Below are 14,477 nucleotides of genomic sequence, written 5' to 3'. Positions count from 1 at the left end.
TCAAATTGGACTAGTTACATTTCAAGAGTCATGTATACTAGTGACCGATAAATGTTCATACTTAAAAAATCTTTCTCTTACGGCAGATTTTATTGAAATCTAGTTAGTGGCAGGAAACTGTCTTTACATAGTTTTAACAGAACACGAAATGGCAAAGAACATTGATTCCACCTGTTCCTGTTTTAAAGCATGGAGACGTGCTCAGGTTACCTCAGGTGATAAGAGATTTATTGTAAGGATTGTTGAGGGAGGAAAGGTACCCCAACATAGTCAATCTCTGCAGTTGTAGTGAAACAGACTCTGGAAGCTAACAATGTGTTTCCTCAAATACCCTCTTCCTCTCCCCAACCCTTCACCTCCCTCCCACCAAGCAGTGGAAGTCGTTTTCATGTGAAGTCAGTGTTTATAAAACATAAAAATTGCGGGGGCGCCTGGGTGGCTCAGTTGGTTAAGCGACTGCCTTCGGCTCAGGTCATGATCCTGGAGTCCCAGGATCGAGTCCCGCATCGGGCTCCCTGCTCAGCAGGGAGTCTGCTTCTCCCTCTGACCCTCCCTCCTCTCATGCTCTCTCTCTCTATCTCATTCTCTCTCTCAAATAAATAAATAAAATCTTTAAAAAAAAAAATTGCGCTGTACTGGTTTAAGTGAAGGTTAGGGGGCTGATCTCTGCCATCCTCTTTTCCCTCTTCTGCTCTTCTCCTACTTCTCCATTTTCCTTCACCTTGAGGACCTTCTGAGGATCTTCTGGACAGTGAAAACTCCTGTAACACCAAGTCATTCTTCACCAACTGGAATAGCAGTAACTCTATTGGCCCTGTTTTTGCTTTGGGCACACATTGGCAACCCTGGTAATTGCCATGCCCCTCAGATTCTGTACCTGCTGCTCCCTTTTCTGGTCACCTTCTTTTTAGCTTCTATTTGTCTTTTTACCATGACTAGTGTCAGCTTCTTCTCCTGCTACTAATTACCAGTCTTTATGTCTCCTATTCAAGTAGCTCAAAAAATAGGATCTAATTGATCAGTCATTATCCAACGTAGAGTCACTTCTGTTGGGGTCTACCAGGCTTCCCCCTCCAGTTCTAAAAATGGCTGCCTTTGGCACAAAAGCCCATTCCTCATCCTTTAACATGTAGCCGAGATAACAGGGTCACATGACACAAAGGTGGGCAAAGAATGTCTGGTTGCTTTCCTCACAAGGTGGCTGTGGGTATTTTGGCCTATTCGTCATACATGATGCGCTATACTTTCTTAATATCTCAGTTAATCATAAATGGAAAGCTTTTTTGTTTCATCTTTAGCTTGGTGGTAGTGGTAATGATAACAGTCTCAGCTATCACTTACTGAATATTTCCCATGTGCAGGAATAGTAGTAAGCATTTTATATGTAGTAACTCATGAGCTCTGTGATATGTTTTACTGGTGAAGGAACTGAGTCACATTGATGTATGAATTGCCTTGTTCAAAGTTTATAACTTTTCATTAGTGGAACTGGGACTTGAATATAGGCAGTCAGCTTTTTTCCAAATGGTAAAGACTTAAAATCTATAGCTTAACATTTCAGAACTGCAACTGACCAGGACAATGATCTCTCAGAATTTTCCCCTATTTTACAGATGAGAAAATTGACAGGTTAGGTATGTTGCCTAAGTTCACAGAGTCTAGTCATTGCCAGGAGCTCAGAGTTTCTAATTCCTAGGCTAGTACTCTATTACAGAGCAAGTACCTAAGATACATGAGGTTTTGAGTGTTGATCTTGAAACTCACACCTGTTAAGTGTTAGCAGATCTAGTAAATGGATACATAATATATGGTTGTACACAATCATCCATGTAGGCTATTATGTTATTAGACTATTTAGCTTGAAGATAGTATATATATGGAGAAGAAAAGAATAAGCAGGGTACTGAGGTTGATAAGCCACAAAACTTGTTTATTGACTTCATCTCCTTGCATGTAGCTGAAGGTGAAAGTACTTTCTGCCAGGTTAAAATCTTCCTGAGAGGTTATGTGTGGAGTGATGGAGAAATGTCCAGTTTAATGCATGGTGGATGAAATAATTTGAAATACAATGAAGGCACACCACCCTAGAATGTTTGGTAAAGAAATGTGGATTAAAGATGTAAAAAAGCTAATTATGCTAGATGTGAAATTTTAGTTACTCTCTTTGAAAAAACATTTCTATAAGGCATCTCAGTTTTTTAATGAAATATGACTATGAAGTAAGTGGCTTACTAAATAAAGGGTTAGCATAATAGCTATGGCATAATTAAATGACATACTAAATGACATAAATTTATAACTTTAATGTTTATGGGTAGTCCTATCCAAATAGGGTATTTAAATTCTTAAGAATGTCTATACTTCTTGAAAGTCAATAAAATACAGAAGCCTAGTATATTCCTTTAAGTCAGTAAAGTGAGACTATCTCAGATTGTTTTCCTTGTTAGAAATGCAGATTCTCAGACACCATCCCAGACATCAAGGTACATTTAGAATGGGATTCAGTTATCTGGGTTTTAACAAACCCTTCAGGTGATTCCTGAACCACTGCCATAGAAGTAACCAAGGTAGCACTTGAAACAGTTTCATTTTGTTGTGTTAAAAGAAAGTGTAGTATTTTCCTGCCAAAGCTTTGGAATCATTAATAAACAATCAGCTCAACCAATGTCTTGTCTTTTTTGAGAGGGAGAGAGAGAATCTTAAGCAGGCTCCAGGTTCCATGGTCTTTTCTTGATAAAAGTTGTGATTGTGGTAAATTCTATTTTTAGTATATCTGGTAGAAAGAATAGATATATAGGCATTGGAAAGTCATGGCTTCATATTTTGTCTCAGACATACACTAATTGTCCTTCAGGAAGTTTCTTGATCTTTTTTTTTTTTTTTAAGATTTTATTTATTTATCTGACAGATGGAGAAAGAGCACAAGTAGGCAGAGCGGCAGGAAGAGGGAGAGGGAGAAGCAGGCTCTCCGCTGAGCAGGGAGCCTGATGTAGGGCTCGATCCCAGGACCCTGGGATCATGACCTGAGCCGAAGGCAGATGCTTAACCGACTGAGCCACCCAGGTGCCCCTTGATCTTTTTCAAGGCTATAGCTTCTTGTCTGAAAAATAGAATAATACCATCCATCAGGGAGGATCATAGCAAGGATTGGAAGTAATGTAAGTGCTAAACACTTAATAGGCTTTAAAAGATTATTCATTATTCGGGCACCTGGGTGGCTCACTTGGTTGAGTGCCCGACTCTTGGTTTCTGCTCAGGTCGTGATCTTCTAGGTCGTGAGATCAAGTCCCCTGTCGAGCCTTGCGCTGGTTCATTGGGGAGTCTACTTGAAGATTTTCTCCCTCTGCCCCTCCCCCTAGTCATGTATACACTCTCTGTCTCAAAATAAATCTTAAAAAAAAAAAAGATTATTCATTATTAAATCTTAAGCTTTGTTGTTTTCTTCCAGTTTACAGACTGCAGCTTCCTCAATACTATTTATATTTATTAAAACTAATTTGAAATGTTAGTCATGTAATAATTCAGAGATAGCAGTTCTTTATCTTCCTAAATCATTCTTGGCAAATCCTGTACATATTCTACTCCTTTGTCACCTAATACTACATTAAGGAGAAATTCCAGACTAACTAGAAATGAACTCAGTTCACTTGACACAGTGCTTTTGTTAAACTGTCAGTTAAGTCTCAGCCTGGATTAAACTCTTCTAGAATCTAGAAGGAAACCAAGTATGTTTTTGTTAATTGTAGTTAAAAGAAAATTGGAAGAATGATTTCATTCTGCATCTCTTTGGAGCTAAGTTATACCTTAGGTAGGATTAAAAAAAATTTAATGTGAATTTTAGGACACTTGATAATTTGCTGTGTGTATTTATAAAATGAGAATTGGGACTCATTGGACTCACTGTATTTCGCTAGTATTGAAAGAATGACATTGATGGCATGAATGTTGGCTAGGATCCATATTTTTCACTCTACATTTTGCTAAATTATATAATATTTTCATGGCTCCAAAGTAAAAACTATAAAACAAGGGACGTTCAGCAAAGTCTAGGTTCCAACCCTGTGCTCTCTTATCACTGTTCTCTTCATCTCCCCATAGGTAATCATAGGTTTTACATAAGTAAGCTCTACATGCAACACGGGGCTTGAACTTATGACCCTGAGATCAAGAGTTGCATGGTCTTCCAACTGAGCCAGCCAGGCACCCCTGGTTTTTTAATCTTGTTAAACATTTAAATAAACACATACACATTAATTTTTTCCTTTGAATAAGAGGTAACATTTATATTGTTTTACACCTTTTTCACTCATTTCATGGCAGTGTATAGATTTTCTTATAGTATTTTACAACTGCATAATCCTCAGCTGCATAGTACTCTATCATGTACATGTACCATAGTTTATTCAACTATATTCTATTGATATTTAGTTTGCTTCCAGTCTTTTGCTATTATAAATAGTATTTTGCCAGTATATTTTAGGAATAAATTCCTAGAAATGAGATTGTGGGTCAAAGTATAAATGTAGATGTAATTTTGCTAGCTGTTGCCAACTGTCCCTCCATAGAGTTGTAACAATTTCTCTTCCCATTAGTAATGTATGAGAAGTCTTATTTCCTCACACTTTTGTCACTAGACTATGTTAGACTTGTAGATTTTTGCTAATCTGATAGGTGAGAAATGATTATGTTAGGGTAGTTTTAATTAGTATTTCCCTTATGAGTGAGATCAGCATCTTTTCACTTAAATTTTTGAACTAGCTTCATATTTGTGCACATTTTTTTTCAGGTACTGGTGCTACTATCCTGAGGAATTACTCTCTGGATTTTTTTTCTCTTTGGGAGTGGTAATAATCACTTAAACAGTATTACTAGGCATGTATGATTAAATAAAAAAGATCTATTTATGTATTTTTTGTATTTAAAGAAGTGACGTTCTAATTTGGGAAAAGGGACTGTATGAAGATCATCATGATTCAGTGAAATAAATGCTGGTGGAGATAAATACCAAGCTTTGTGGAAGCACTTAGCCTGGGATGAAATGACTTGGGTATCAGGAATTTTATTAGTTAGCATGTGAATTGTTCTTCAGATTGAGTCTTTAAGGAAGAGGAGATTGCTAGGTTTACCCTCCCTTAGAGTATTCCTGCCAGAGGAAGCAATGCCAAGGAAGAATATGGTGCTGAGGACTCCTGGGTCACCTGGTTTTGTGGGTAGGGATAAGGGGAGTGGACATTGAGACTGCATCTGGACCATGAGGATTTGCTAAGTCTCTGCTTGTTGACTCTAAACCCACTTCTTTAAAAAAAATTTTTTTTTAATTTTTTAAGAAATCTCTGCAACCAACATGGGGCTCAAACTCAAAACCCTGAGATCAAGAGTTGATGCTCTACTGACTGAGTCAGCCAGGTGCTCCCCTAAACCCATTTCTAAATTAAGATAACCACAGCAGTGCCAAGTTGAAAAATTGGATTAAAATATTCATGTTCCTCTTAATTTTCTCCCTGAGGCACACATTCTCTCTTGATAATCTTCCTGCTCCTCACGTTTTTGAATAAACTTGGGAAGAGAATGCTGGGAAGTAGAGTGATTTCATTCCCTCCTTCCCTTTTTATTGTTGAACAAGCCCAAAGTTTTTACTTTTTGTCCGTGCCATACTTTTAATTTATCATTACATCTTCCTTTTTGCCAAGTTCAAGGCTCCTTATGCAATAGCTTGTTTGACTTGGTAGAGAGTGAAGATCTGGGTAGGGGAAGGTGCTTGTGAGAGAGTTTATGAGTCTGGAAAGGTAGGCAGGGACTAAGCTAGATGGTCAGAAGCCTTGTATCTCATTTTGAGGAATTTGTATTTTGTCCTGGTGGAGAGCCTCTAAAAAACCTGAAATGGGTGAGGAACAGAGGAGAGGGGTTGGAGGAGGGGAATGACAAGATAAGCTTTTCATTTTTGAGAAGTAATTTTGATGACTGTGTCGAGGAAGGTGGATAGGAGAAAGTACAGTATAGGTGAGAGAGCAGTGCTTCTCCAACCAGCAGCAGCATCACATGGGGACTTTTTAGAAATACAGATTCTGACGCCCCATCCCAGAACCCTGGGGGTGGGTGCAGCAATCTGTGTTTGATTCTGATGCATGCCAAAGCTTGGGACTAGAGACAGAAAAGTCAGTGAGGCTGTATTACAGTTTGTAAATGCTTTTTCATGTTACTTACATAGTTGGTTTTTGTTGAGATGTTCATGTTTGTGTCACATTCATTCACAAGAAAAGTAGATGAACTCTCTAGGATTTGGGGACTTATTTATTTGAAAGCCTAATATGAAAAGATTTGAAAAGCTGGGATATTATGGTAATATATTATACTTGGAAAAGGGGAAACCGTTCAGGACGCAGTAAACTATAGTCAACTGAAACTATTGGAGTAGAATACAACAAGTAAGTGGTGCTTAATCTTGGATGCTCTAGATGTTGCCTGTACATGACATTGATTTGTAATGTGGTATTTGTATCTGCAGTAGGGAAAAGTGATAGGAGATATTGTAAAAAAAAAAAAAAAAAAGGGGGGGGGGGGACATGAACTCATTGTGGAACCCAAAGGAAAGGATGGTGGGTTTGCCCAAGATTTCCCAAGATGGTCTTGTGCAGTCAGTTCCACATAACTGTTTTCATTCTTTATATAATAGCAGTTGATTTCCATCTAACCCAGATGCAAATTTTTCATTGAGGGTGTGAGGGCTGTGGGTATAAATTTCAACCTTGTTGGAATGGGACTGAGTAAATATGATAATCTTCTTTATTCTCCTCTGTTAGCTTTGCTGGGTGAACAAAAGTACACATAGAGCAAGTGCTTTGTGAATATCAAAACTGTGCCTTAAAGGCTAAGTAATCTTTTTTTCTTCTTTGAATTTTATTCCAGGACCCATCAGTTACACAAGTGACAAGAAATGTTCCACCAGGACTTGATGAATATAATCCATTCTCGGATTCTAGAACAGTAAGACTATCTTAATTGGACTACTTCTAAATGTTGAAATTAAATAGGAATTATATTTCAGTTATGATTTCTTTTTTAGTTGATTGGTTAAACTTATATAAAATAAGCTGTTCGTGTTTTACTTATAATTTAGAAAGTTAAATTTTTTTTAAACAGAAAGGAGTATCAGTAATAATTGAAAATTACCATGATGGTCCTAGTGAAGTACTACAAATTTTCTTTTATGTTCTATATTGCTACTAATCCCTCCTAAGAATCTTACTACAGTTCTTAGGAGAGGGAAGTGCTTTTTGGTATAAGTGTTGTCTTCATGGTAATGTAGGGGTGATGTTTTCCTATAAAACAGAACATTCTACTCTGTGGTAGACAGACTAAAACCTCTGGAACTTTACTTGGCTTAGGAACATACTCTTTTCCTCAAAATTTAGTCTTGATTTATGTAGGGGTATGAAAAAAATCCTTAAGAAACAGGGGTTCTCTACCCTGGATGCCTATTAGAAGCACCTGGAGAATTTTATTACACTTTTCATTAGGGCCCTACTCTCTCACAGGGCACTTGTGCTTTTTGTTGTAGCTGTTTTGGTGATTGTATTCTGAACCAGTTCTGAGAACTATTGAGGTAGGTTCTGTTGAGAGTTCGTCCCCAAAATTTCTCTGGCAAATAATTTTGTTACTGTATTTTGAGTCTTTAGTGTAATTCTTACACTCAAGAGGTCTCATAGTTTAAACACCGTTGGCTTTTGAAATACAAGTCATCCTGGTGAAGGTATTGAAGTTCTTCAATTGTATGCTTGGATTTACAGATCAGTGTAATGATCATTACGTAATCATCTCTTCCTGATGTGTGTTTTCCATAGTCTGGAAAATAATTCTCAAAGATATTGTAGTTTTAGCTTAGAAATTTATTCAAAATATTTTATATTAACATTTTAGTTTTAGGAAGAGCTTTGTACAAAGTAAAAGCATTAAAATAAGAATGAACTTTTACATTTCACTTTATTTCAAAGCCCTTATTTAACAGACTTTGCTTTTGTATAGCAACTACACCCCAGCCTGGGTTTACTAAAGTGTTCATTGAGCAAGCAAATTTCAGATTGAACCATTGGGGATGGCCAATAAGCTGACCAGTATTGACATGTAAAAATGGCAATTTCATAAGATTCAGCTGTATAGTAAATTTGTGCTATGAATGTATGTATGTATGAGAGTGCATTTGGTTGTAGTTGAAAGGGAGAAAAAGAAGAGCTGTATATTTTATTCCACAAGATGTAGTTCTTTTAATATGATTTCGGGGGGTGGAGGTGGGACCAAGACTCGTTAATATTTGTTGGTAAAGAATGAAAAGAGGTTTGCATATAATTTTTTGTAAGATTTTACTAGCAAGAAGTATGGTGGACTTATTAAAAGTAGCAGCTGTAGATTGTTCTTAGCAGTAGTATTAGTACTCTTTACCAAGTTGTCTACTTTGTGTCATGTGCTTTACCTATCATTACTGAATTCTTATAACATTCAAAATGGATATTTTTTATTTCTGTTTTACTGATAAAGAATCTGAGACACTGGTCATCCAGATAGTAAGTGGCAGAATTGGCTTAACTAACTCATCTGTTTTCTCTAAAGCTTTTGCCTTTTACATTTTGCTAGTTCTGTCTTTAGAGAAAGGTGCTTAAGAATAGAAGGTACAGTCCTGGTCTACGAAAAATTTCTCACCTAATTGGAATTTAAAACAATTACACAAAGAAGATAGAGCCAGGAAAAAGAAAACATAAAAGTGTAAATTATAGTTTGAAACAGAGTTTTTGCAATCAAGGAAAGGTTTTCTGAAAGAGAATAATCTTATGTAGGTAGCTAGGCAATACAGACAAGCCAATTTAAAATGAAACACTTAGATTTGATAGAGTATCAGAACCAGGGAAATGTAACTTATTGTAACATATGCATTTTCCAGTGAACTTTTTTACATGATTGAAATTGTAGTTGAAATAATAAAAAAAAAAATTCCTTTGTTTTCTCTATGTATGGTATCAGAAACTTGTCTTTTTTTAAATGGTTGTGACTATTTTCCAAAACAGAAAAGATGTATTTGGATAATTGATTTAAGTAATATGTTAGAACTCAATCCAAATACTGTTTTAGTTGATTGATGGTATTCATATTTATTTTAGAAAAATACTAGTGAAAATCAAGCTTCTGAATTGGTGCATAAGGGTGTGGTGAAATACTTAAGGTCAAGTGAGAAGATCCATCAGCAGAATGAGTGTATAAACTATAAGATTTAGGGGGCTAGAGTGCGTGAGCGCCACTCCACTGCCAAGCGACCGTGGGAAAATTCCAAAAAAGTCAAACAAAACAAAAAACCAGTACGGGGCAAAGCCAAATTTGCAAGCCACAGAACCCGGGCGGAAGCGTCCTTTCTGCCACTGCCCAAACTGCTGAAGCAGCTCTGGCGCAGACCACCCGGTTTATTCCCCACTTTTGGTGGTGAACATCCTCTAGTATCTTCTTAAAAGGGTGTGTGGAAGAGGACTAGGAAAGATGGCGGAGGAGTAGGGGACCCTATTTCAACTGGTCCCCGGAATTGAGCTGGATATCTACCAGACCAGTCTGAGCACCCACGAAACCAGCCTGAGACGTAAGAAGATCTGGATCTCTACAAACAGAATAGCGCAGGCAGTTGGTTTCGAGGTACTAAGCGGGGAGCCATGATTCCGCGGGCAGATATTGGAGGATAAACGGCAATGGGAGGGTGCCTGGCCATGGGGATCCTACACCACCGGTGAGCAACAGCCTCGCGCGCTGGGGACGGGGCACAGACTCGCAGACCGGTAGCGGCGGGGAAAGGACTTTAGGGCAGCCCCCGGGACGGAAACCCGGAGCGGTGGGGTCATGCGTGTGAACTGGGGGCGGCTGGCGGTTTTAGAAGCACAAAGGGCAGAGACGTGCCCCGACCTGGAGGCAGGACTGGGGGCGCTGCGGAGGGGTGCACAACCCAGGATGCTGCAGTTTATAGCAGCACGGACAGAAACGGAGACGGTGTGGCCTGGAGAGCTCACTGAAGAACAGACCGCGGTCTCTCTGCTCTGAGGCAGAGGGTTGGAAAGGTCTCTTCAGCTCTGACTCGTGGAAGAGACGTGGAAAGCCGCAAGGAAAGCCGCCAGAGAACAAAAGCCCCAAAAACTGATTCCCACTGCCACAGGGGGGCAGGGCAACTCCGCCCAAACAGGGTTGCCTGAGTAACAGCTCGGCAGGCCCCTCCCCCAGAAGACAGGCTGGGAAAACAAGAGGCCAGCTACCCTAAGGTCCCAAGAAAACAGGTGCATCTTGCTTGGGTTCTGGTCAATAATTTGGACTCTATACATTCCCTCAAACACCCATCAACAGAATGACTAGGAGGAGGAGCCCCCAAAATAGAAAAGATTCAGAGATTATGACTTATGCTGCAGATTTACAAATGGATGCAGATATAACTAAGATGTCGGAGATGGAATTCAGGCTAGCAATTGTGAAGACAATGGCTAGAATGGAGAAATGGCAACACAGAGTCTCTAAGGGCAGAAATGAAAGCTGAATTGGCAGAACTTAAAAATGCTATCAGTGAGATCCAATCCAATCTAGATAATCTAACAGCTAGGGTAACTGAGGCAGAAGAGTGAATAAGCGACCTGGAAGACAATATAATAGATAAAAAGGGAAAAGAGAAGGCCAGGGAAAAACAACTCAGAATCCATGAAAATAGAATCAGAGAAATAAGTGACACCATGAAGCGTTCCTATGTCAGAATAATTGGAATCCCGGAGGAAGTGGAGAGAGAGAGAGAGGACTAGAAGATGTATTTGAGCAAATCGTAGCTGAGAACTTCCCTAATCTGGGGAATGAAACAAACATTCGAGTCCTAGAGGCAGAGAGGACCCCTCCCAAGATCAAGGAAAGCAGGCCAACACCCCGGCATGTAATAGTAAAACTTGCAAATCTTAGAACCAAGGAAACCATCTTAAGGGCAGTTAGGGGGAAGGGATTCCTTACGTACAGAGGGAGGAACATCAGAATAACGTCAGACCTATCCACAGAGACCTGGCAAGCCAGAAAGGCCTGGCAAGACATATTCAGGGTACTAAACGAGAAGAACATGCAGCCAAGAATACTTTATCCGGCAAGGCTTTCATTTAGAATGGATGGAGAGATGCAGAGCTTCCACGACCGACAGAAACTGAAAGAATATGTGACCACTAAGCCGGCCCTGCAAGAAATATTAAGGGGGGTTCTATAAAAGGGGAAAGACCCCAAGAGTGATATACAACAGAAATTTACAGGGACAATCTATAAAAACAATGTCTTCACAGGCAACATGATGACAGTTAATTCATATCTTTCAATAATCACTCTCAACGTGAATGGCCTAAATGCTCCCATAAAACAGCACAGGGTTGCAGATTGGATAAAAAGACAGGACCCATCCATATGCTGCCTACAAGAGACTCATTTTGAACCTAAAGATACATCCAGACTGAAAGTGAAGGGATGGAGATCCATCTTCCATTCCAGCAGACCTCAAAAGAAAGCTGGGGTAGCAATTCTTATATCAGACAAATTAGATTTTAAACTAAAGTCTGTAATTAGAGACACAGAAGGACACTATATCATTCTTAAAGGGTCTGTCCAACAAGAAGATCTAACAATTGTAAGTATCTATGCCCCCAACATGGGAGCAGCCATCTACATAAGCCAACTGTTAACCAAAATAGTCATATTGATAACAATACGTTAATTGTAGGAGACCTCAATACTCCGCTCTCAGCAAAGGATGGATCATCTAAGCAGAAAATCAACAAGGAAACAAGAGCTTTGAATGATACACTGGATCAGATGGACCTCATAGATATTTACAGAACATTCCATCCTAAAACAACAGAATACTCATTCTTCTCGAGCACACATGGAACTTTCTCCAGAATAGACCACATACTGGGTCACAAATCAGGTCTCAACCGATACCAAAAGATTGAGATTATTCCCTGCATATTCTCAGACCACAGTGCTTTAAAACTGGAACTCAATCACAAGAAAAAATTTGGCAGAAATTCAAACACTTGGAAGCTAAAGACCACTCTGCTCAAGAATGTTTGGGTCAACCAGGAAATCAAAGAAGAACTTAAACAATTCATGGAAATCAATGAGAATGAAAACACATTGGTCCAAAACCAATGGGATACTGCAAAGGCAGTCCTAAGGGGGAAATACATAGCCATCCAAGCCTCACTCAAAAAAAATAGAAAAATCCCAATTTCACCAACTAACTCTACACCTTAAAGGACTAGAGAAAAAGCAACAAACGATGCCTAAGCCACGCATTAGAAGAGAAATAATTAAGATTAAAGCAGAGATCAATGAATTAGAAACCAGAAACACAGTAGATCAGATCAACGAAACTAGAAGTTGGTTCTTTGAAAGAATAAGATCGATAAACCACTGGCCAGACTTATCCAAAAGAAAAGAGAAAGGACCCAAATTAATAAAACTATGAATGAAAGGGGAGAGATCACGACTAACACCAAGGAAATAGAAACAATTTTTAGAAATTATTATCAACAACTATATGCCAATAAACTGAGCAATCTGGATGAAATGGAGGCCTTCCTGGAAACCTCTAAGCTGCCAAGACTGAAACAGGAAGAAATTGACAACCTGAATAGGCCAATAACCAGTAGCGAGATTGAAGCAGTGATCAAAAACCTCCCAAAAAACAAGAGTCCAGGGCCTGATGGATTCCCTGGGGAATTCTACCAAACATTCAAAGAAGAAATAATACCTATTCTACTGAAGCTGTTTCAAAAAATAGAAACAGAAGGAAAACTTCCAAATTCATTCTATGAGGCCAGCATTACCTTAATCCCCAAACCAGGCAAAGACCCCATCAAAAAGGAGAATTTCAGACCGATATCCCTGATGAATATGGATTCCAAAACCCTCAACAAAATCCTAGCTAATAGGATCCAACAATACATTAAAAGGATCATCCACCACGACCAAGTGGGATTTATCCCCGGGACGCAAGGGTGGTTCAACATTCGCAAATCAATCAATGTGATAGAACACATTAATAAGAGGAGGGAGAAGAACCATGTGGTCCTCTCAATTGATGCAGAAAAAGCATTTGACAAAATACAACATCCTTTCCTGATTAAAACTCTTCAGAGTATAGGGATAGAGGGAACATTCCTCAAGTTCATAAAATCCATCTATGAAAAACCCACAATGAATATCATCCTCAATGGGGAAAAGCTGAGAGCCTTTCCCTTAAGATCAGGAACACGTCAAGGATGCCCACTTTTGCGACTATTGTTCAACATAGTACTAGAAGTCCTAGCAACAGCAATCAGACAACAAAAAGAAATAAAAGGTATTCAGATTGGCAAAGAAGAAGTCAAACTCTCTCTTTTCGCAGACGACGTGATACTTTATGTGGAAAACCCAAAAGACTCCACCCCCAAATTACTAGAACTCATACAGCAATTCAGTAATGTGGCAAGATACAAAATCAATGCACAGAAATCAGGTGATTCCTTATACACTAACAACGCAACTGTAGAAAGAGAAATTAGAGAAACGATTCTGTTTACAATAGCACCAAAAACCATAAGATACCTCGGAATAAACCTAACCAAAGAGGTAAAGGATCTATACTCTAGGAACTACAGAACACTCATGAAAGAAATTGAAGAAGACACAAAAAGATGGAAAAACATTCCATGCTCATGGATCGGAAGAATAAACATTGTTAAAATGTCTATGCTATCCAGAGCAATCTATATCTTCAATGCCATCCCGATCAAAATTCCAATGACATTTTTCAAAGTGCTGGAACAAACAATCCTAAAATTTGTATGGAATCAGAAAAGACCCCGAATCGCCAAGGAGATGTTGAAAAAGAAAAACAAAGCTGGGGGCATCACGTTGCCCGATTTCAAGCTATATTACAAAGCTGTGATCACCAAGACAGCATGGTACTGGCGCAAAAACAGACATATAGACCAATGGAACAGAATAGAGAACCCAGATATGGACCCTCAACTCTATGGTCAAATAATCTTTGACAAAGCAGGAAAAAACATGCAATGGAAAAAAGACAGTCTCTTCAATAAATGATGCTGGGAAAATTGGACAGCCACATGCAGAAGAATGAAACTTGACCATTCTCTAACACCATTCACAAAGATAAACTCAAAGTGAATGAAAGACCTCAATGTGAGACAGGAATCCATCAAAATCCTAGAGGAGAACATAGGCAGTAACCTCTTTGACATCGCCCACAGCAACTTCTTTCAAGATACATCTCCAAAAGCTAGTGAAACAAAAGCAAAAATGAACTTTTGGGACTTCATCAAGATAAAAAGCTTCTGCACAGCAAAGGAAACAGTCAACAAAACAAAGAGGCAACCCACAGAATGGGAGAAGATATTTGCAAATGACACTACAGATAAAGGGCTGGTATCCAA

General features: G+C 38.9%; 1 protein-coding gene across 1 annotated transcript in view; it reads left to right on the top strand.

Moving 5' to 3' along the window:
* The window catches only part of SCAMP1 (secretory carrier membrane protein 1), a 123,557-nt gene that overhangs the window by 22,613 nt on the left and 86,467 nt on the right, over positions 1-14,477 (top strand). Inside the window, exon 2 of the mRNA XM_032404141.1 lies at positions 6,907-6,984. Coding sequence (XP_032260032.1) covers positions 6,907-6,984 — 78 coding nt within the window. The remainder of the gene's footprint in view (positions 1-6,906; positions 6,985-14,477) is intronic.

Source organism: Phoca vitulina, unplaced genomic scaffold (assembly GCF_004348235.1).
Source record: "Phoca vitulina isolate PV1807 unplaced genomic scaffold, GSC_HSeal_1.0 scaffold6, whole genome shotgun sequence".
NCBI lineage: Eukaryota > Metazoa > Chordata > Mammalia > Carnivora > Phocidae > Phoca > Phoca vitulina.
The sequence above is the reverse complement of the archived record's forward strand: the minus strand, read 5'-3'. Positions and strand labels throughout refer to the sequence as shown.